The following is a 24,811-nucleotide window of genomic DNA, read 5'->3' as shown; positions in this document are numbered from 1 at the left end:
AAGAAAATAATGATTTGAAATAACTTTAAAGTACAGAATTTTGACTATCTCTAATAACATCCACTAAAAAATTTCGTTAGCAATTTTCAATCCAGATCATAACCAAGTTTCCCAAGCATATATGTGTATGTGTGTGAGAGAGATGTGAAGGGGGGATTATGTCATATTCATTTTTTAATTCCAAGTAAATAAGACAGTAAGCCTGAAAAAAAAAACTCCGAATAAATGATAGCCACTTAAATATAAAGATGAAATTACCAATACTCTCTCCCCAATCCCTAAAAAAAAAAAAAAAGTGTGTTTTTTGGGTTTTCAGACACCTTTCTAGTAGCAGAAATGGATTTTCCATGATCTTTTAGCTCCTCCTTGAAAACCGGGCTTACATTAGAATTGTGGCGGTCAATTTGATTAGACAAGTGTTTCTCAAACTTTTTTCATTGTTGCCACTGCTCACCCCAACAAGAGGTTTTTTTTTCTTAATCCCCCACCACATCTCATGATATTTTAACACCACAGATATACTGTGTACCTGCTTATGTTCTATACGGGATATCCGTGCTTTGTGCATAAAAAGAGCAATACTTTTTTGTACCCCCTGTCCCTGCCAAGAACCAATGTTCACTCCTTTTTAGGATACATGAATTGAATTAGACAAAGAGCTAATTCTAATCCATGAATTAGACTTCAATATCACCACCGGCACTAACCATCTGGGCTAACCAGCAACTGAATACAATAAAATGTGGTGGATACGCAACTTCCATTTCACTACTTCTGTGTCTTCTGTACCACAGAGGTTAAAAAACTGAAAAATCCAGATGGGATTTAAATCTTGCCAATTAGATATACTAAGGTGCTTTGGAAAGCTGACCTGAGGAAAAGATATCTTTCTGCTGCTTCTGCTATTCTCAGCTAGCAAACAAGGTCATCCCTAAGACTGCAGAGACAGTACGTATTTTTTCTTTTCTTTTTTTTCCCAATATTTAGTCACTAGCTTCATGAGTGTCAAGAGATGAACATGAGCGTCTGTTTTCTGTTAGCGTGGACTGCCAATGTGGACTTCGCAGGGCAGTATGGCTCTGTAGCAGTATTTCTTAACTAGGAGAACAAATATGTGGGTGCTTTCTGATTAGAGATGCTTCTGGCATTTTGTGCCTAGAGATCAGAGATACTAAACATTATGCAATAGATGTAATAGTATTGCACAACAAAGCAAAGTTCAACCCCAATGCCAATAGTACTCCCACTGAGAAACACTGCTCAAAAGCAGCAGTGGGTCACAGCTAAAGAGGTTTCTTCCTGAAGTCAAAGTTCCAACAGCAGTCACCTGAGACCTACCTTCCTGCCTGCGGGAGAGAAACAGCACTCCAGTGAGCAGCTGTTCTGGATGTCCTTCTTCAATGTTATTCTAGAACCTGCTTCTCCAGCCCTCCCAAACATTTTTTAGCAAATGATTCCCTATATGAAACCAATTTCTGCTTAAAGTAGCTAGAATGGTTTTTCTTTCCTACAAATGAACCTTGACTGATGGAAATCTAAAGCAAATAGAAGTAAATAATGTTTGAAATAACATTTCAGAACCATGCCATCTAAAGCGTTAAGTCAACTTTCATTAAAGAAGGTGGAGAATGTTCAAGTTAAATTATCACTGAGCTACTTCCCTAGTATGGTCTTAAAGAAGGTGAAAATAAACATCAAACCCAGTGTTTCGCCACCTTTTTTTTTTCATTATCGCTGTTCTAAGAAGCCCACATAATGAAGGTAACCCCATCTTCCAAATCGAATTTTTTCCTCTGCACTAAACTATAAACATGGCTCACTTTTATAAACCCAACAGTCTACGTTTACAATGAAATACATATGAATGAATATTTATATATGTGCAATTTATAGATTACTAATTAAACACATGGGCGATTATTCTTTTAAAAAGACTAACCAATAATTAGTGAGTTCTTGTAAACCAAATCATCTTAGACTCAATTGGAAAAAGATACACAACTTTTCGAAACAGTATTGTAAAGCATGTGTATTGTGCTTATGTTCTATACGATATAGACTATTATATACATATTCATCCCAGGTACCCTATTTAGAGTATAAATTACTTAAAAGTGTCCATACCTGCAGGACCCCTCGGGGAGTGGGAGGGGCCGCAGGTATCCCCCACCATGTCCACACCCGCAGGCCTCCCTCGGGGAGTGGGAGGGGCCGCAGGTATCCCCCACCCGGTCCACACCCGCAGGCCTCCCTCGGGGAGTGGGAGGGGCCGCAGGTATCCCCCACCACGTCCACACCCGCAGGCCTCCCTCGGGGAGTGGGAGGGGCCGCAGGTATCCCCCACCACGTCCACACCGCCAGGCCTCCCTCGGGGAGTGGGAGGGGCCGCAGGTATCCCCCACCACGTCCACACCGCCAGGCCTCCCTCGGGGGAGTGGGAGGGGCCGCAGGTATCCCCCACCACGTCCACACCCGCAGGCCTCCCTCGGGGAGTGGGAGGGGCCGCAGGTATCCCCCACCACGTCCACACCCGCAGGCCTCCCTCGGGGAGTGGGAGGGGCCGCAGGTATCCCCCACCACGTCCACACCGCCAGGCCTCCCTCGGGGAGTGGGAGGGGCCACAGGTATCCCCCACCACGTCCACACCCGCAGGCCTCCCTCGGGGGAGTGGGAGGGGCCGCAGGTATCCCCCACCACGTCCACACCCGCAGGCCTCCCTCGGGGAGTGGGAGGGGCCGCAGGTATCCCCCACCACGTCCACACCGCCAGGCCTCCCTCGGGGAGTGGGAGGGGCCGCAGGTATCCCCCACCACGTCCACACCGCCAGGCCTCCCTCGGGGGAGTGGGAGGGGCCGCAGGTATCCCCCACCACGTCCACACCCGCAGGCCTCCCTCGGGGAGTGGGAGGGGCCGCAGGTATCCCCCACCACGTCCACACCCGCAGGCCTCCCTCGGGGAGTGGGAGGGGCCGCAGGTATCCCCCACCACGTCCACACCGCCAGGCCTCCCTCGGGGAGTGGGAGGGGCCACAGGTATCCCCCACCACGTCCACACCCGCAGGCCTCCCTCGGGGGAGTGGGAGGGGCCGCAGGTATCCCCCACCACGTCCACACCCGCAGGCCTCCCTCGGGGAGTGGGAGGGGCCGCAGGTATCCCCCACCACGTCCACACCCGCAGGCCTCCCTCGGGGAGTGGGAGGGGCCGCAGGTATCCCCCACCACGTCCACAGCCGCAGGCCTCCCTCGGGGAGTGGGAGGGGCCGCAGGTATCCCCCACCCGGTCCACACCGCCAGGCCTCCCTCGGGGGAGTGGGAGGGGCCGCAGGTATCCCCCACCCGGTCCACACCGCCAGGCCTCCCTCGGGGGAGTGGGAGGGGCCGCAGGTATCCCCCACCACGTCCACACCGCCAGGCCTCCCTCGGGGAGTGGGAGGGGCCGCAGGTATCCCCCACCCGGTCCACACCGCCAGGCCTCCCTCGGGGGAGTGGGAGGGGCCGCAGGTATCCCCCACCACGTCCACACCGCCAGGCCTCCCTCGGGGAGTGGGAGGGGCCGCAGGTATCCCCCACCACGTCCACACCGCCAGGCCTCCCGCCTCCCCAACCCGCGCTGAGCGGCCCTGCGGACCCTCCGCCTCCCGGGCACCCGGCCGGCCCACGCCTGGCGCCCTCCTCCGGGAGCCCTGACTGGCCGTCGGGACCCCCAGCCCGCCCACACTCCCAGGCCTCCCGCCTGGAGCGTCGCGGGGAGGTCGGGAACCCAGCCAGTCTACACCCGCCGGGCCTCGGGAGCGCTGAGGGACCGTGGGCTTCCGCGCCCACCCGCCGCGAGTCGCCACCCACCTCACAGGGCAGGACTTCGGTGCCGGGTTCCTGCCCCCGCGCGATGCGGCAGAACACGCACTTGCGGTCATAGTCCCCGGGCTCTGGGCACTCTGCGGCCACCCCGGACGTCTCCGCTGGGGACACCGTAGGTCGTGCAGTCGCCGCGGCCTCACAGTCGGCGTCTGGCCCGGGGCTGTGGCACCCGGGCTCCGCTGCCATCACGCCGGCCGCCCGCCCCGCCCCGCCTCGCCCCGCGCCGCCCGCCCCGCCCCGCGCACCGCCGGCCCGGCGCACCGCCCGCGCCTCACCTCTAGGCGTCGCCTCTCGCCCGGTGCTGCGCAGGGCGCCGACTTGGACGCACGCGCTGACCCGGGTTGCGGGGGAGAGCCAGCGCCACGTGGTGTTGGTGCGGCCGATGGCCACCAGGGGGAGCGCGAGGTCGCCGCCTGGAGAAGCGGCCGCCAGCCCCCGAGGTTGCCCCGCCCCCTGTGCCTCCATGGTAATGACGCACGACATCCGCCTCCCGGCGCGTAACGTCTCCCGGGCGCCTTAACGCTTGGCCGAGTGCGTGGTGTTCTGAACGCCCAGTGCCCTATGGGGTATTCCGAAGCGGCTGGTACGGTATGCGCTGAGTGTATTATGCTGTCGATACACGAGCTTTAAATTTTTTATTTTCAAAATTAATATTTTTTAAGAGGTTGAACAAAGTTTCTAGAGCCTTGTTTTCAAAAATAGATCCTGTTCAGTGCTTTGTGCATGCAGGTTCACTGCAGTAATTTTAGATCTTTACCTCAAAATGCCCCAAACTGAACTTTACACCTCTGCTTGATTTTTGATTATTGTAAATGACAACGCCTAGATCAAAATAGTGGCTTTTCTTAGCTCACATTATTCATACACAAGTAAATGCCAAACTATTTCAGAACTTTACTACTGGTGCCTCCTTGTGCCTCACCCGAGCTAGTGCAATAACCTATTAGTTTCTCTTCTCCTTGAGCCTCTTGTCACTCATAAAAAAACATTTATTAACTCCCCTGCCCAAAGAGTAAGTACTTATTCCTTAGCTTGGCATTCATGGTAAACTCAGTGATCTGACCCTGACATTTTATTTTATGGTTCTTGGCATTTGCTGAGCACCTAAAATGTGCAATGTATTCCTCTGAAACAGTTAAGCAAGATTGGTTTTATAATCCCCACTATGGAGATGAAAAAAACAGATTTGCACAATACCACACAACTAATTGTTGAAAGTACCAAAGCGCGAAGATTTGTCTAACTCCAAGACCCACCAGCTTTTTTTTTAAAACAGAACCCCTTTTTAACACCTAAAATTTTCTTAAACTGGCTCATAGTGTTTGAACCTTTGGGATTTGTTTGCTTGAGAAAATGCACATTAAGGATGCCCTATTGTGAATTAAGTGATACTTTCGATTAATTCATGTTGTGTTAATCCAAGATATTATATATATTGTAACTAGTTGTTCATACATATTCAAGATTTTCATTCCTCTTGCAGTAGTTGCTGGAGTGCTAGTAGTTTGGAGACCATTGTAATAGCTCCTAGAGGCCAAGGCAGGATTCAGAATTGCTAATTAGGCTTTCTCAAACTCAAGTATTTACTGTTGCCATGCATGTAGTGCACCTTTCCCGCTTTTCTGCACAGTGCTCCATCTTCCCGAAATACTCTTCTTCCCTTCTCTGTCCATACGAATTCCACCTTCCAAGCCACTCTTCAATTCTAGCAACTTCATGAAGTTCTTCTTAATCAACCAGAGTGAAATAAGTGCTTCCTCTTGTGAATTCACATAGCAACTCTTAAATAATTCTCTTGTGGAACTTTCCATTTCTTACATTTTAGCTATATATGTTCATATTTTTCCTACTGAAAAATATGTTCCTTAACAACAAGAATTTGTTGTCGTTGAACCTCCTACAGTGCCTTTGTATGTAGGTAGACATTTGTGCCAGTTTGAATCTGTTGGATACCCCAGAAAAGCCATGTGCTTTAATCCTCATTCAGTATTGCTGGGTGGTATCTTTTTTATTGTTTCGGTGTAAATATGACTCACCCATTGTGGGTGGTAACTTTTGATTAGATGGTTTCTATGGAGGTGTGTCTCCACCCATTTAAGATAAAGTTGCTTGCTGGAGTCCTTTAAGAAGGAACCATTTTTAAAAGGAACCATTTTTAAAAAAGCTTTAGAGCCACCAAAGTAACCAGAGCCAACAGAGTCCACACAGCCTGAGACTTGGAGATGAAGAAGGGAAACACGCCGGGGGAGCTTCATGAAACAGGAAGCCAGGAGAGAAAGCTGGGACAGATTTCACCATGTGCCCTCCCATCTGAGAGAGAAACCCCGAACTTCACTGGCCTTTTTTGAGTAAAGGTAACCTACTGTTGGTCCCTTAATTTGGATCTTTTCACAGCCTTAGAGCTGTAAACTTGCAACTTAATGAATTCCCCTTTTTAAGAGCCATTCCATTTCTGGTATATTGCACTCTGGCAGCTGGCAAACCAGAACAGCATTTGTGGAATAAGTTGCTGGGTGGTGCATTGCAGAAACTCAGGATCAGGCATAGCAGAGATTCTCAACAAATGACCACGTGTGAATATACACAGTACGAAGGGTTCAAAAGAGCAGGGGAAGTTACCTGTATTAGTTTGTTGAAGCTGCCAGGATGTGATATGCCAGAAATGGAACAACTTTTATAAAAGAAGTGTAATTACAGGTTTACAGTTCTAGTGCTGAGCAAATGTCCAAATTAAGGCACGGGCAAGAGTTTCCTTCACTCAAGAAAGGCTGCTACCATCTGGAACATCTCTGTCAGCTGGGAAGGCATGTGGCTGGCCTCTACTGGTCCTTGTTCCCAGTCCCGTTGCTTCTAGCTTCTAATGCCAGGGTTTCCTTTCTGGGGGCCTCACTTAGCTCCTCTGGGACACAACTCTGGGTTCTGGCTTGCTTAGCATCTCATGGGAAGACACACGGCAATGTCTGCTAGGCTCCAAACATCTCAGAACTGTCAGCTCTGAGGCAACTGATATAGACACTTGGGTGTCTATATCAGCTCTGTGCTTTCTCCAAAATGTTTCCTCTTTTAAAGGACTCCAGTCTAATCAAGACGCACCCTAAATGGGTCACACCTCCATCTAACCAAAAGGCCTTACCCTCAACTGGGAGCACCACATCTCTGTGGAGAGCGTCTAATCAAAAGGGTTTCCACCCTACAATATTGAATCAGGATTAAAGGTCATGGCTTTTCTGGGGTCCGCAACACTTTCAAAATGGCACAATACCCCGTATGGTCAGTCCCTCAGGAAAGCCAACTGTTTGAGTGAGGGTTGGGGGTTGGTGGCTCTGCATGCCCTACTTTGGGGCAATGATAAGGACCCCATGCTACCCCATGACTGGGGGTTTATACACCCCTGGGGCATGGAGGCCGGCCACTGACCAAAAAGCATGTATCAAGCAATCTTCATGCAGAATTCCCACACTGGCAACCAGCTGGGTCTGCTTGTTTTTGGTTTCAGGTTCAGGGTACTTTCAAGCCAGTCCATTAAACCTAATGTCTCCCAGGGCTGTAAAATGAAAACAAATTGAAGCATCTGCAGGCAAACAAGCAGAGGGGAAAAGGAGGTGGGTAGATAAGGGCTGGGAGTTGGCCAGTGAGCGTATCCATGACTTCCCCGGCAACATTTAACTGTTATCTATGAACGAAAGAATTATTAGAAGCAGGGTCACTGCATAGGTGTGTCCAGGTTGCATATTGTCTAAAGACAACACGTGAGAGTGTGCTAGTTCACATCATAGACGTATATTAATGTAGATGAGAGATAGGCAGGCCCAGATGCCCCAGGCCTTCTGGCCAGGTTGTGGAGCAGCAGCGAGCTGATTGCTGTGAGAAAGCACGCTGGGCACCTGTGGCCACGCACACACTCAGAAGACCATGCACCTACAGTCTGGCATGCAGACATGCACACGTGCACCTCATCTGATGCTTTTCTCACTTACCTGGCACTTTCAAACGCTTGCTTCCCATTCTCCAACTTTGAACTTGACAATAGTTGCCTACCAACCAAGTAGGCAACACAGAGAATTTGAAAATTGTGTGGAGTGTGTGTCCTGGTGAGAGAGCAGGTAAAGATAGGGGCAAGGACTCCTGCCTGCTGGACCTCTGGAAGGTTCCGCAGGGAAACAGCCATCAGGTTGTGTAACGATATACTAACTTTAAAACTTACTTGCAAAATGAGGTGCTGTTTTCTGTTTCCACAACGGTAACATTGTGAGTTGCCTGCTTCTGAGCAGGCTCTGCAGTCAGATGGCTCTTCAGCTTACATATGTGAAGATGAGTTATTTATCTTTCTCTGCCTCATTTCTTCATCTATAAAATGGGCATAACAATGATGCTTATGCAAAAATTGCTGTGAGAACTAAAGCCTGGAGCAAAGCTTTCACTAAATGTTAGCAATTATTACTGATAAAGAATGATAATATGCAAAACAATTTCAAGGATCATATGGTTCACTTACATTTAAAGCTTTAATGCTCCTATCCAAGGCAGAGTTATGGTTTTGCCAGACACTTATTCTATAAAATGTTGACTGGAATAAAGTTGAAGCAATTAATTATCTGGTTATAACTTTAGAAAATTCTGCTTTCAATTTTAAAGGCTAAATTTCTTATTTGTTGATTTGCAAACACACCAAATAAATGTCTAACAAACATCATAAACCTGTCTGAAACTGAGCTCCTTTGGGGGAGAACTGCTCCTCTCCCTAAAACCTGCCACCATCTCAGTTGAGGGAAACTCCATTCTGTCACCTGCACAGGCCAAAAACTTTAAAAATCACATTTGAGTTTTACCTCTAACTCCTCATATCCAATCCATCAGGAAATTCTTCAAAGGACAGGTATAATCTGATGTTATCACTGCTGTCAACTCTTGGCAGAGTCACAAGCCCCTCTCACACGAACTCCTGCAATAAGCTCTTGCCTCACGGCCCTGCTGTTTAGTCTCGACTCAGCAGCTTGAGTGATCCTCTTAACACCCAAGTCAGGTCGTGTCATTGCTTAGCTCAACATCCTCCAGTGAGAGTAAAAGTCCTTATATGTGAAGGCCTATAAGTCCCTTCCCTCTATGCTACCTTCCCACCCCCTTACATCCTGACCTCAGCTGCCAGCAATGCTTACTCTGCTCCAGCCGCACTGGGCTCCTGGTTGTTACTTGTACTGCCCAACCATGTTTCTGCATCCGGGCCTTTGCACTGACTGTCCCTCTGCCTAGAACACTCTTCCCACTAATAGGCATGCAATTACTCCTCTCACTTCTTTCAAGTCTTTGCTCAAATGTTCTTTCCTCAGTGAGATCTCCTCTGACTCCCCTTGCAACCCACACCCTGACTCTGATGCATGCACCGCCCCTATCCTATTCCTGGTCTATTGTTTCCACTGCATGCATTTTCTTCAAATGTATTATGTATTTAATTTATTATGCTTATCCTGCTCCTGCTCACACAGGCGTAGTTTTTTGTCTGTTTCATTGATTGCTGTATTGCCAGTGCCTATGTGTGAAGTATGAGATAGACTAATCAGGGACAGCTCCACAGTCCTCAGCCTGAAAACTGAAAGGGTGAAGTTGTCATTTACCAAGGTGAGCAAGTCTGGGAAGCACAGGTCGGAGGTGGGAGAGTTTGGACATTCAATTATGGACATGTGAATTCGAGATGCTCAGTCTGTTTAGGCAAAGTGTGTTGCAGTAAATAAACTCCAAAATGTTAGTGACTTAAAACAAAAAGGTTTATTTCTTGCTCACTATTTGCATACACTGCAGGTTGGCTGTGGCTTTTCAGACTTCTTTCTATAAGGCAGGCTGAAAGAGCAGCCTCTAGGCGGGACGTTGTTGCTCTCACAGCAGAGAGAAGAGAGAATATGATGAAATCAGGCGATGCTCTTAAGTCTTCTCAAAGTGGCCATGTCACTTCCATGCACATGTCATTGACTAAAGCAAGCCACGTGGCCAACCCTGACATCAGCTACCCTAGTAAATATAATCCTCCCGCTGGAGGGCAAGAAAGATTTTGAACAATAATCTATGACAAATGCCTATCTAACACCTAAATGGCAATGCCATTAGATAGTTGGGTATAGAAGTCTGAGGAAAATGTAAGGCTGGATACTTAATATTAGGCCTAAGAGTCACCCCCAAGAGAACCTCTTTTGTTGCTCAGATGTGGCCTCTCTCTCCAGCCAACACAACAAGCAAACTCACCACCCTACCCTGTCTACGTGGGACATGACTCCCAGGGGTGTGGACCTTCCTGGCAACATGGGACAGAAATCCTATGAGCTGAGACTCAGCATCAAGGGATTGAGAAAAACCCTAGAATGAGCTGAGACTCAGCATCAAGGGATTGAGTAAACCTTCTTGACCAAAAGGGGGAAGAGTGAAATGAGACAAAGTGTCAATGGCTGAGAGATTCCAAACGGAGTCAAGAGGTTATCCTGGAGGTTATTCTTACGCATTAAGTAGATATCACCTTGTTAGTCATGATGTAATGGATAGGCTGGAGGGAACTGCCTGAAAATGTAGAGCTGTGTTCCAGTAGCCATGTTTCTTGAAGATGATTGTATAATGATATAGCTTTCACAGTGTGACTGTGTGATTGTGAAAACCTTGTGTCTGATGTTCCTTTTAACTACCTTGTCAACAGACTAGTAGAACATATGGAATAAAATTAAATAATAGGGGGAACAAATGTTAAAATAAATTTAGTTTGAAATTCTAGTGATCAATGAAAGGGAGGGGTAAGGGATATGGTATGTATAATTTTCTTTTTTCTGTTTTCATTTTATTTCTTTTTCTGTTGTCTTTTGGTTTTTTTTTTTTTCTGAATTGATGCAAATGTTCTAAGAAATGATCATGATGATGAATATGCAACTATGTGTTGATATTGTGAATTACTGATTATATAGGTAGAATGGAATGATCAAAATAGGAATGTTTGCATTTAGTTGGTGTTATTTTGTATTTAAAAAAATAAATTTTAAAAAATGTAAGGCTGGAGATATACTTCTCGGAACCTTTTTCAGATAGTATTTATGCTCATTAAATTAGAAGAGATTACCAAGAAAAGTTCCAAGGATTGACCTTGGGGCACTCTTACATTTAGAAATCAGCAAAGAGTATATCAAGTAGGAAGGCAGGAATGACTGTGTCACAGGCTGCTGGTAGGATGTGAAAGAGGTGGGCCAAGAATTAAGTGACAGTCATTGGTAAAACTGAAAAAAGTAATTTTGGCATTGGGGTTGGAGAAAGCCTGATTCTGATGGGTTTAAGAGTAAATGGTAGTGAAGGAATTAAAGGCAGCAAGTATGGACAGACCAAATAGATTATGCACAGGAAAAAGGAGAAGTTACATAAAGAATATCAGAGACCATGAGCTACGTTGATAGAAATCAGAAGAGGCTAAGATCCTGGAATGACTGAGCCCTGGAGCAGATGACTGTTACCAACTCAAAATAAATACACGTCAGTCAGGTGTGACCTTTTGATTAGCTGGAGATGTGATCCCATCCATTCAAGGAGGGACTTGATTAGTTTACTGGAGTCCTTTAAAAGGGGAGATATTTTCAAGGAACTCAGACACTTGCAGAACAGTTGCTTCTGAGCCAACCTAGACACAGACATTTGGAAATGCTTGGAGTTCCAACAGAAAGAGCAGACGCCTAGACACAGATATTTGGAGATGCAGAGCCCAGAAGATGTTGCCATGCGCCTTCCTCTGAGAGGCTAAGGAAGCCAGAACCCAGAGCTGTGTCCCAGAGGAGATAAGCGAAGGCCCACAGATGCTTCGAGAGGAAACTATGGCACCAGAAGCTGAACGCAATGGAACGAGGAACAAGGACCAGCAGACGCAAGCTTCATGCCTTCCCATGTCACAGACATTGGCCCTTTTTGAGTTAAGATATCTTTTTCTGGATGCCTTAGTTTGGAAATTCGTATGGCCTTAGACCTGTAAACATGTAACTTAATAAATTCCCTTTTAAAAAGCCATTCCATTTCTGTGTATTGCTTTCCAGCAATATTTAACAAACTGAAATAGGCTGCCTTGTGATCAGAGGCCCAACGCTATAGACAACCAAATCCTTTCTCAAGAAATCCTAGGATATCTTCTCTCATCATTGAACTCTGCAGTATCCGTAGAAGTGGACAGTGGGCCTTTCTCATAGAAGTACCTGATAAAGGGAGCTATGACAATTGGCCACAATTTCAGGGAAAAAAATTGGATCTCTTCTTCACATCATGCACCCAAATACACCAAAGGTGAAATTAAGTATTTTAGTATAAAAAATGAAACCAAAGAATTGTTATAGTTTTTTAAATGTTGACGAATATTAAAGGTTTTTTCTAAGTGCATAAAATCGGATCCATAAATAAATTACTAATTGAAGTAGCATGATTTTTTTAAGTTTCTACTTATAAGTACAAAAAATAGATTGAAAGACAAATAGTAGTTTGTGTAAAAATATTTGCAATATACATAAGAAACCCAGGATTAATAATCCTGATAAAGGAAGAGTTTTGAATAAGAATTGATTACTTGAGCAGAAAAAATAAGTAGTGGTTATGAAAGCAATTCATTGAAAGAAAAATTATTGTCAAATATATAGAAAAAATGTTCAGCCTTACTAGAAATCAAAGAAGGCCAGTTTAAATAACAATTAATTAATATTATTCATTACCAAACTGGCAGAGATTCTTTTATATAATAGCATTCAGTTGTGTCAGGGTGACATAATAAGCACTCATACACAGCTGAAATGATGTACCCTACATTCCAGATGACATGGTAGAAGAGTGTGCTGGTTTGAAAGGAAGTATGCCCCCTAGATTAGCCATGTTTTGATCAAAATCCCATTTCATAAAGGTAGAATAATCCCTATTCAATACTGTATGTTTGAAACTGTAATCAGATCATCTCCCTGGATGATGTGATTTAGTCAAGAATGATTGTTAAACTGGATTAGGTGATGACATGTCTCCACCCATTTGAGTGGGTCTTGATTTGTTTATTGGTTTATTTATTTGGAGAAAAGAGATTCAGAAAGAGCAGCACCACAAAGCAGAGAGTCCATGAACCAGTGACCTTTGGAGGTGAAGAAGGAAAATGCCTCCTGGGGAGCTTCATGAAACCTGAAGCCAGGAGAGAAAGCTAGCAGATAACACCGTGTCTGCCATGTGCCCTTCCAGCTGAGAGAGAAACCCTGACTGTGTTTGCCATGTGCCCTTCCACTTGAGAAAGAAACCTTGAACTTCATCGGCCTCCTTGAACCAAGGTATCTTTCCCTGGATGCTTTAGATTGTACATTTCTATAGACTTGCTTTAATTGGGACATTTTCTCGGCCTTCGAACTCTAGCCTAGCAACTCATTAAATTCCTCTTTTTAAAAGCCATTCCGTTTCTGGTATATTGTATTCTGGCAGCTAGCAAACTAGAACAAAGAGTTTCAGAAGTAAGAATGGGAGAAGACTGGTTATGGGATGCACAGAGCTTTATGGGAATTAGAGAGCTAGAAATGAGGGTTGCCTGGGACTCTGGGGCTTCCATGTAACTGGCATGAGCAAGGACAAAGGCCATAGTATGAAAACTGAAGCAATCAGAAGAGATTACCTTACAAAGTGATGACCTATACACTTGGTCTTCATAGTTTATCAAAGATAAACTCTTTGATAGTTTATCAAAGATAAACTATAAAGTCTCTGCTCATATCAAATTTAATTCTTCCACTTATACACTAGGTCCTCTCTGCTCCTACTCACTCAAGAACACTGCTCTAGAAATGCCCCTGCAACTTTGCACACCATCATTTTCATTCTCTTTACTGAATCATTTCATTACCACTTGCCCACAAATATGCTAGAATTTCTCCCACCTAAAAAATGAAAAGATACTTTCTTTTGAGCATATGTTCCCCATTCTCACCTGCCCAATTGATTCCTTACTCTTTGTAACTAAATTCCTTGTAAAAAAAAAAAAAAAAAAAAAACCTTCCTTCTAATCTCTGATTTTCCTCCCTCCCATTCTCCCCTAAACCTGCTGTTGGGGATTAAATCATGTACCCTACAAAAGATCTGTTCAAGTCGTGCTCTGTAGTCCTGAGAGTCTAAACACATTTGGAAGTAAGAGTGTTAGCTTTTGAAGATGTTATTATTAGTTAAGGTGTGGCCAGATGGAATCAGGGTGGGTCTTAATCTGTATGACTGGAGGCCTATTAGAGAGGAAATTCAGATGCAGTAGGTAGAAGCCAGAAGCCAGAAGCCAGAAGCCAGAAACCAAAAGAAGCCAGAAGTCAGAGGAAGCCAGAGAGAAGAACGAGCCCTCCATACAATGGAGGCCGATCATTAGCAGATGCTACTGACTCCAGGAAAAACATGGTCTGGCCAACATCTTGACTTTAGAGTTCTAACCTTCAAAACTGTGGGATAATAAATTCTTATCATTTGAGCCAGCCCACTGTGTGGGATTTGTCATGGGAGCGCTGGCAAATGAAGACAACACTCTTCTTTCACATTTTCACTCCCACCACTCAACCCACACTGCTCTGACCTCGGTCACAGACACGTCCATGGTGCCAAACTCAATGGTCCTTTCTCAGTCCTTGTCTCACCTGAGCCATCTGCAGCATTTAGCATGTTGTATCGTTTCCTCCTCCCTTCATGAACCTCCTTCATTTGGTTTTCGAGTCACTGCCTTCTCTTGGTTTTCTTTCTCCCTCCTAAGCTCGTTTTCTGTTCCCTTTGTATCTTCTCTCATAATTAAAATCCAACTACCATCTTAAAGAACACCTATAGCGATATATAAGATTCTACAAAACTTCCATGCCCTAGGGTAACTTTCCATAAACCTACAACCTCCAGATGGGTCCCTGGACAAAATAAGTCCTGAAACCTAGAGGGCCCAGAACATCAGCTAGTTCCATTCCCCTATCCCATATTATTAACAGCCCTTTCCAACATGAGAAAGTTAGAATGGACATAGTCCAAACACCCCTAAAGAGTGGGAGAAAAATCAAAGGTGATGGTGCAGTTATACAGAGCAGGTAGGGTTTAACCAAACTAGTATGACTGCTGAATCATTATATTGATATTTCTTTTAGTCTCCAGTATCTTAGAGCAGCTAGAAGTAAAAACCTAAGACTGTGGAATTGCAACCCATACCAAACTCTGAAATCTGTTCTACAGCTAATTGTTGCGATGTGCTTTGAAATTTATTGCTTTTTTGTGTATACATTATTTTTTTACAAAAACAAAAACAAAAGCGGATTGTGATGATAAAAAATATATATTTATTCCTTCTAGCATCCAGTGTTCTGGAGCAGCTAGAAGGAAAAATCTGAGATAATGGAATGATAGCCCATGACAAACTCTGGGATCTGGGCTGTAATTATTTATTGAAGAATGCTTTGAAAACTATTGCTTTTTTATTTCTCTGCTTTGTCTATATTATACAATTTTAAAAATTATAAAAAAAAAATCCAACTACCTACTTGTTATCTCCACTTGGAAGTGCAATAGATTGAGCTGCTACAAACCTCTTTTATTCAGACTTCTGACCTTGGTTGATGGCATCCTGACCCTTCCAGCTATAGCTCCTGTCATTAGTGAAGTGATTAAGTATCTTGTCCAGTGTCACCTCACTACCCAGCAACAGAGCTGAGACGCAAATCCCAGCAGTTTTCCCGGAGCCTGTCCTCTTACCCATTGTCCCTTGTTACGTGCGTGTGTTCATAGGTTACCAGATAGTATGTCTAGCATGATTCACATTTGTTTAATATACATCTGGATTTGTGAGGAAATTCCTGAAATATATACCAAATATATTAGTGGTGTGATCTCTGGATAGACAAATTATAGCTTGATATGTTTCCTTCTTTTTTGCTTATCTGTATATTTTACACTTTCAACAGTGGAAATTTATTTTCTCTGTCCCAGCAGATACTTTTAAAATCTAGGATTCCATATAAATTTTCATTTCTGGGAATTTCTGACAGAGATGGACTTTTGAGATACTACAACTACAAGTCAAATACAGTATAGTGTTTCATTCAATTTTACAATGAGGATATAGAAAGTATGGTGTTGGGTTTGTTCTAATTTGATTGAGACTCTTCTTGGCAATATGTGTGTCCTTTTTCACATCCTAAATAAAAACTTCCTGAGTATAAGTACAAAGCCCTCCCCTGGCTATCGTTAGTAAATAGAAATAACTTTTTGATATTTCACAAGCTAGTGTCTCAAGAATATCCAATCTGGAGGAAGGCTAAAGAGAAACAGGCATCAACACATTTCTTCCTCCTTAAGAAAAACAAAGGAATAAAAAAAGAAACACTCAAGGCTAAAGTGGCCGTTGCTAGGGTTAAATATTGCCTGTATATTGGTCTCCAACTGTTGGAATGTGGGTGAGATACCTAGGAAAGGGAAGGGGAGGGAGAAGTATTTGTGTATGGAAAAGAGAAATTTCCAGTTTCTGATTATTAAGCTGCGTTACTTAGAGTTATCCTTAAACAAATATTGGCAGATGGCCCAAAATCTCAATCTGTGGCTATGTGAGCTTTCCTAAAGAACTTGAAGGGAAGTCCTGACCTGTGATTCTAAAATGAAACTACGCAAATCCTCTGCAATGAAGAGAATAACAAAAGAAAAAAATGCCTTTTTCTTATAACTCCTTCCCCATCCTTATGAGTTCTCTGAGAAATTTTCTTCATTTTCTATGGGACAAAATCCAGACATTTCTCCCTTTTTTCTTTAATGCTTTCCTGGAAGCCAGGTCCTCAAGTAAATCATTGAGAGTAGAGTCTGTTTGTTTCAGGACCCAAGCTATACTTGGACTTAGCGTTTTTTTTTTTTTTTTTTTTTTTTTTTTTATTAACGGAAAAAAAAAAAAAAAGAAATTAACACAACATTTAGAAATCATACCATTCTACATATGCACTCAGTAATTCTTAACATCATCACATAGATGCATGATCATTGTTTCTTAGTACATTTGCATCGGTTTAGAGGAACTAGCAACACAACAGAAAAAGATATAAAATGTTAATATAAAGAAAAGAAATAAAAGTAGTAGTAATAGTAAAAAACAACAACAAACAAACCAACAAGCAAACAAAAACAAAAAAAAACCCTATAGCTCAGATGCAGCTTCATTCAGTATTTTAACATGATTACTTTACAATTAGGTATTATTGTGCTGTCCATTTTTGAGTTTTTGTATCTAGTCCTGTTGCACAGTCTGTATCCCTTCAGCTTCAATTACCCATTGTCTTACCCTGTTTCTAACTCCTGCTGAACTCTGTTACCAATGACATATTTCAAGTTTATTCTCGAATGTCTGTTCACATCAGTGGGACCATACAGTATTTGTCCTTTAGTTTTTGGCTGGATTCACTCAGCATAATATTCTCTAGGTCCATCCATGTTATTACATGGTTCATAAGTTTATCTTGTCTTAAAGCTGCATAATATTCCATCGTATGTATATACCACAGTTTGTTTAGCCACTCTTCTGTTGATGGAGATTTTGGCTGTTTCCATCTCTTTGCAATTGCAAACAACGCTGCTATAAACATTGGTGTGCAAATGTCCGTTTGTGTCTTTGCCCTTAAGTCCTTTGAGTAGATACCTAGCAATGGTATTGCTGGGTCGTATGGCAATTCTATATTCAGCTTTTTGAGGAACCGCCAAACTGCCTTCCACAGTGGTTGCACCCTTTGACATTCCCACCAACAGTGGATAAGTGTGCCTCTTTCTCCGCATCCTCTCCAGCACTTGTCATTTTCTGTTTTGTTGATAATGGCCATTCTGGTGGGTGTGAGATGATATCTCATTGTGGTTTTGATTTGCATTTCTCTAATGGCCAGGGACATTGAGCATCTCTTCATGTGCGGACTTAGCGTTTTTGATAAAGAATTCAGGATAGACAAAGTTTGATGTGACAAACACTATAATAATATTAATTTCCTTTGCCAGGCATTTTATATTTTTCTAGTGCACGTTCATATATGTCAGTTAATTTGATTTGCATGACAACTTGGACAAGTAGCTATTATTACTCTTATTTTAGAAATGAAGATAATGGGACATGGGAGGATAAAGCAGCCTGCCCAGGGACAGCTAGTTGGTGGATGATGCAGGGGTCAGGCAGCCCTTTCAGTAAGCACAGGAGGCACTTCCAGTCTTCCCAAAAGCACTGGGGAACAGCTGCCATGTAAATCAAAACATATCTAACACCTTCACGTTAATGTCTGCATTCTCAAATTCACACTTACATTCCTTTATAATCTCAAGGCTAATAAAGCTCACCTACACCACTTGTCCTTGTTCTTATTAGTCATCCTCAAAGTAAAACTGTCCTTCTTTGCTCTGACTGAAACTGCCCAATGCTTCCTTCCCCCAATCTTTTCCACCACTGACCTCCTTTGATACACTTTCTGCTGTAAAAACCACAATTTCATTGTAAACCCTCTAATCTACATCCTCCTCCTTTCCCACAGCACGATGCCCTCACCTCCTCGCCTTAACTGAAGCCTGGCTGTGCCCCAAGGACAGCATTTCCCTTGGGCCTCAACAAGCAAAACTTCTTGTTCTGGCACGGCCCGATGCACTGAGATTTGGAAACAGCATTGACATTCTCCTAGCTGCTAACTGCTACTGCCAGTTCCAGGAGATTCCATTCCTTGCTCCTTGCAATTTCACTCCCCACTCCTGTTTTGGATCTCAGGCTATAGAATCAAGCATAATCACTACCATCTACTGGCTTCTAGGTCACTCCCCTTGATTTACTGGGAGCTTTAACACCTGGCCCGCAAATGCTGCCAAATTCCTGCAATGTCTCAGGCAACTTCAATGTCCATGATTCAAGCTCCCATACACCTGGATTCCAACACCCTTTGCCTTATTCCTCTTTAACAACCTGTTCCTGTGCAAAGCCCCAACTTTGTGTTCACCCAGAATCTCCAAAAACCTGGACTTCATCACTGCAAGCAGCTGTCCCAGGAGCGTTTACATACTCCTAGCTTCTCAGTCATTGTTGGTCTTGGATTTCCTCTCTTCAGCTCCCCCAGCCCCCTCCCACCTTCACTTCCTTCCCTACCCACTGCCTAGACTCCAAAGGTCCTCAGTTCTCGGAATTGCTTCTGGGTCCACCACGCCTTCCTCAGTCTTTTCACCACGCTCCCTATCTCACTGTTTCCTGTGTAAACCTGGTGGTTAAAGGTAAGGCCTGGGAAGCCAGGCTCTCTGAATTTGAAGTCCATCTCTACCACTTAATTGTGACTCCACCTTGGGTAAGTCATTTAATTTTTCAGGGTATCCGTTTCCTTGTCTGGAACCTTACAGTAGCCGTACCTGCCTTGTGATCATCACACGCTCTGAAGATTAACTGAGATGACATATATAAGGCGCATAGGATTCAACAAGGGTTTGCTATTACAACTACTGCCCAATGCTACTTCTTAAATACAATAACCAAATCATTAAGTGCAATATATGCCCACATCTGCAAAGTAAAACCAAGCAACCAAACAAATATCCATCTTTGATTCCAACCCTCTCCCTAAATATTTTCAGTTTAAAGGAGACTCTTGAGAAAATACCCTGGTAGGGCCTGAGACTCTTCAATTTCATTATGTAGCATTTCTTCCTCTTTATCAGAAGTACAAAGCATTAACAGACTGACTAATATACATTATGCTTATGCCAGCAATGGCAAGAATTTCATGGGACGACATGAACAGACATCTCACCAAAGGGCAAATATGAATGTTAAGAAACATGGTAGAGGATGCTCATCTTCAATAATCCGGGAAATGCAAATTCAAACCACAACGAGATAACATCATATGCCCTTGAGGTTGGCAAAAAGTAAGAAGCCTGACAACATCAGTTGTTGGAGAGGGGCCTCCAACCTGTGACTGCTGCCAATCTTTTGCAAAACAGTGTGGCATTTTATCTTATAAAGTCCAACATTCTCATCTCAGCGCTCTGGTTTCACGTGGGCATCAGGACATGGATAGGAACCGTCAGAGCACCAGCGACAATAAAATAAAAACCCTGGAAGCTACTCTGTCCACTGACAGGGGATGGATAAATGAAATATAGTAGCCAAAACAATATGAAAAAAATCTTAGAAACATGACAAAGATATGCCATTTCCTCTTCACAGTCACAAATGATTTTAGAGAACCTGGCCAGGTCCACTTCTGTGCACACTGGCCCTGCTGGGTGACAGCAGGCAATGTGAACCTGTCCCTACAGCCACACCTGGCCCCCAGGAAGTGCAGCACATCACACGGGGAATGACACGAAGGCAGGGTGGGAGGCCTCTTTCCACCTGCTCAAAGCTGGTGGAGGAAAGAGGAAGGAATGCAGAGGGGAGGCAGTCAGCTGTGAGAAGCCTGGAACTGTCCAGATGGCTCCATTTCTAGTTCCTGTAATACCCAAGTATCCTTACTGGCCTGGAGTTCGGGAATCACTGTTATCCCCTTTTTATTTATTGGTCTGACTGAGAAGCTTCTGCAAGTTGGTGCCTGACACCATGACTGGTCAGTTGCCCTGGCCAGAAGCCTGGGGGTGAGGGTTGGGACCCTGGAATTCCTCCGTCCCTTCTTGCATATGCAGTAGATTGCCAAGTCCTATTGCCCCAGACTTCCAAATCTCTCCCATGTTTGTCCATTCTGTTCCCTCCCTGTAGCTACCACCTGTGAGAATCGAATCCTCTATAGCTCCTTCACTATTCCTTACCTTCTGCTCTCAGTCTCACCTTTTATGAAAACCTAAGTCTGATCATGTCCTGTCCCTCTCCATAAATCTTCCAATAGCTCTCCATCAGTCAGCAGGTAATAAACATAATGGGCAACACGTATTGTGCTCTGATGTGCCAAGCACTCTGCTAAATGCCTTATTTTATTAACCTTCTTAATCCTTATACTTAGCCATCACGTAAATGCCATTTTACAGAAGAAGAAACTGAAGTAGTTAAGTAACTTGCCCAAAGTCCCCACAGTCTGGCTCCAGAGCCCGTGATCAGCCAGGCGGATAGCCTGCTTCTCCTCCAGCCCATTGGCTGGACACATAAGGCCCTGGCTGAGGAGACCCCAGCACCCTCCAACCACATCCCTGCTGCTGGGGTCAGGCTGAGTGCTGGCAACTTTCTAATGCAGCATTAAATTGTCTCCCTCTGGGCCTTGTCCACTCCCCTTCCCACAGCCAAGAATGTCCTTCTTGCTTTCTCCACCTGCAGATCTTCTGTTTGTCCTTCACCTCTAGCACTTCTTTCTCTCTGAGGACTTTCCTCGCTGCCCTCAACCCAGAAGAGTCAGTCCCTTCTCCTCCTCCATGCTGGTTCCGTGCCCAGCTCACTGAAGGCACAGGCCAAAGGACAGCACCAGGCCTGGCCTAGAGCCGATGTTCAGGAAATATTCAAGGAATGAGGGCTTGTTCTCCTTGCTGCCCTGCCATGCTAGAAAAGCAGGCTCCCACCCGACTCACCTTACGCGCTGTGGTGGTCTGGAGCTGAATATAAGTCCTAGAAAACCGCATTCTTCAATCCAATCCATCCCTGTGTGTGTGAACTCCTTCTAAGTAAGACCTCGTGAGGAGGCTACTTTAGTTAAGGTGTGGGCCCACCTCAGTCAGGATGGGTCCTAATCCTCTTACTAGATCGTTTATTAAAAAAAAAAAAGTGAAATTCAGACAAGAGAAAGCCAGGAAGCAAGAAGCTGAAAGCACGGAAACCCAGAAGAGAAGGGAGAGACCAGCAGATGCCATCGTGTGCCTCACCACGGGGCAGTAGGACCAGGATCACCAGCAGCTCATCTGCGAGAAGAAAGCATGACTTTAATGATGCCTTGACTGGGACATTTTCCTGGCCTCAAAACCGTGAGCAAAATAAATTCCCATTGTTTAAACCTAACCATTTCATGGAATTTGCTTGAGCAGCCTAGGAAACAAAAACAATTAGCATTCAAATTAATTAACCACCAGCCAGATAGGATCGTTAGAGCTGAAAGGAACTTCAGCGGCCACCTTGTTTAACTCTTTCATTCTGAAGGCGAGAAAGCGGAGACTCAGAGAAGGTTTAAGATGCTTACTCATGGTCACACAGAACTCAGCTCCAGTACTTGAGGCTGTACACCACCAAATTAAGGTGGTTTCCATATAGAGGCCTGTCCTCGTTTACTAGCTGCTGGAATGCGATATGCCAGAGATAGATGGCCTTTTAAAAAGGGAATTTATTAAGTTGCAAATTTATAGTCCTAAGGCCATGAAATTGTCCCAGTTAAAGTAAGTCTATAGAAATGTCCAATCTAAGGTATCCAGGGAAAGATACCTTAATTCAAGAAGGCTGATGAAGTTCAGGGTTTCTCTATCAACTGGAAAGTCACATGGAGAACATGGTGATGTCTGCTAGTTTTCTCTCCAGGCTTCACGAAGCTTGTTTTATGAAGCTCACCCAGGGGTGTTTTCCTTCCGCATCTCCAAGGATCTCTGGCTGCATGGGCTCTGTAGTTGTCGTGGTTTTCTGCTTATGTAGTCTCTCTCTCCAAAATGCTTCCTCTTTTATAGGATTTCAGTAAACTAATCAAGACCAACTGGAATGGGCGCAGGCACATCTCCATGGAGATAATCTAATCAAGTTTCCAAACTACTGCACTGAATAGGGTTTAAAAGAGACGTTGCTCCCACAAGATTGAATTAGGATTAAAGCATGGCTTTTCTGGGATGCATAAATCCTTTCAAACCAGCACAAGTTCTATTCAAGGTCAAGAGCTCATTGAACAGAAAGGGCTCCAGATACCACAGTTTATGAGAAATGCCTAAAAGGAAAATTCCATTTTCAAAATGGCTGCTCTAAAATCATATAATGAGAATAATGCAATCCTTTAATTTTACCTAATTTTGCTTATCTTGGCCTTTGGAAGAGTGTGAGAGAAATGAGATGAATAACACTTTCTCAAAGGTCAGGTAAGCTGGAAGTGCTACTTTTTAAAAAATATAATCCAAATTTGTGTAGCTATGAGGGAGACATTAAAAAATCACTGGATTGAACATGGCTTTTCAAAAATCATCATTGCTACAACTCATGGCCACAAATGGACTTGGCCTTCAAATGTGAGATTTCAGGTTCTGGTCTTAGATCTGATATTAATTACTCCTTCGGGCTCTGTGGACTTCAGGTCTTGCCTCATCAAACAAGGAAGTTGAACTAGACCAGCTTCAAACTTCCAGCTTGAAATCTAAAAGTTGCCAAATCAGTGTTTTGAGAGAAGTGTGTTGAATCAGCTTGTCCTCTTGTTCACTTTCTCTCTTTGTTCCTTTCACTCTCTAGTCCTGTTCTGTCCTAGCCCCTCTTCTGTGAAGTAGAAAATGGAAAGTGGCTGGAGTGGGATGGTGAGGAGTCTGGATGGCAGGACATGAATGTGGCTCCTTGGAAACTGCTGGAGGCCGGCCATCAGCCGAAGGGCAGCAGCTTCCACTGCTGGAGAGCATCCCCTCTGCCAGGCCTGCTACGTCCTCATCTGTGCCTCACAACAACCACAAGAAGCCGATACACCCGAGCCAGGTACAGCAGGACCAGTCTTGGGGCCTCTGGAAATCTGCAACCCTTTCTCCTCTACCTGTACTCTCTTCTGCTCAATTCTTTCTTTTTTGTTTCCCTCAAAACCAGTTTGGAGCAAGAGGGAAGAAATATGTCTTCCATCGTTATCATCTGTGCCCCCAGGGATGCCTTTGTCCCTCCCTCCCCTGTGGGGCTGTGCTACAAAAGTCCTTGAGTGAACAGGAAAGATATTCAAGAGTAAGATATGTACCTGAGAACTCCTAGAGGCTCTCCATTTTAACACAGTGCCTGGCACATAGTAGGAGCTCAGCTAATGCTTTTTCAATAATCCAATAAAATATTTAGTAAGAAGCAAGAGAGTTAAGAGCAAAAGTCAGTCTTAATTGGAAAAGGAATAACAGTAATGATAAAGCACCTATTTCGAGGCACTTCTCTACACAGTTTACACGTGTTAACCCATCTATGCTTCCTGCATCTATCTGAGGTAGGTCCTATTGTGTACATGTTAGTGATGAGGAAACTGAGGCACAGTGTTAAGTGACTTGTGCCACTACATGGGGGTACCAGGACCTAAGTTAACACTAATGCATGCCCTAAGCTACCAGTGTTTAGTTGCTGTTCTAAATACTGTAAATATGTTATCTGATTTATGATAAAAAGTTCTTTATAAAATATCCTTCATGACTTTTTTACCTGATGAATCTTCCTTCTTAAATTAACGCAAAGAGATAGAAACAAAGAATCCAATTTATCAACATGCCTTCAAATTCTCCACAAAATCATCATAATTTGGTCTTCACTTAAAAGTTTTCTGAACAATTTTCTACCTTTCCCTTCTGGAAATCTAGAATGTGACTTACTGCCAACGCCCTACAGCCCTGAGGCCCTGGACCTGTTTCTCAGTCTGCAATTTTCATCATGCCAGTAATGAAGAGAGCTGAAGGAAGTATTCTCCAAAGAGCAAGCATATCCCAGAATTTCTTCCCTTCTTTCATTTGGAGCTGTAAGTAATAAAGACTTTTGCCTTTCTTCTGAGTCTGTTATTTCCTGCCATTCAAAGAACTTATAATCATACCTAATATCTTACAGTTGTGAAACAGCTGGCGACTTAGAAAATGAATTTTCCTTTGCAACTGTACCATCATTAGATGGTTCCTTCATTGGAAGTCATTATTTTATCTACCAAATATTTAATGCTTACTTTAAGTCAGGCACTATTTTTAAAGGCTTTAGTTATCATACCAATCATGAGTTATTACTCCCATATCACAGATAGAGGAACTGAAGCACAGAGAGTTTAAATAACGTACACAACATCAGTGTGTACCAGTGAGCTCGAGAACTGAGATTCAAACCGGGAAGTCTGGTC

General features: G+C 44.0%; 1 protein-coding gene and 1 long non-coding RNA gene across 2 annotated transcripts in view; one reads left to right on the top strand and one right to left on the bottom strand.

The window, feature by feature from the left end:
• Positions 1-4,061, bottom strand: part of HINT3 (histidine triad nucleotide binding protein 3) — a 33,938-nt gene extending 29,877 nt beyond the window's left edge. The window contains exon 1 of the mRNA XM_077162823.1: positions 3,843-4,061. Coding sequence (XP_077018938.1) covers positions 3,843-4,043 — 201 coding nt within the window. The 5' untranslated portion in view covers positions 4,044-4,061. The remainder of the gene's footprint in view (positions 1-3,842) is intronic.
• Positions 4,062-4,314: 253 nt separating this feature from the next.
• LOC143685170 (uncharacterized) lies at positions 4,315-24,461 on the top strand. The gene is made up of 3 exons (XR_013176428.1): positions 4,315-4,445; positions 23,212-23,445; positions 24,291-24,461. It is a non-coding gene; the product is annotated as an uncharacterized LOC143685170 (long non-coding RNA).
• The last annotated feature ends 350 nt before the right edge of the window (positions 24,462-24,811 follow it).

This window comes from Tamandua tetradactyla, chromosome 5 (assembly GCF_023851605.1).
Source record: "Tamandua tetradactyla isolate mTamTet1 chromosome 5, mTamTet1.pri, whole genome shotgun sequence".
In the NCBI taxonomy this organism is placed as follows: Eukaryota; Metazoa; Chordata; class Mammalia; order Pilosa; family Myrmecophagidae; genus Tamandua; species Tamandua tetradactyla.
This window is presented reverse-complemented; position numbering and strand designations above follow the sequence as displayed.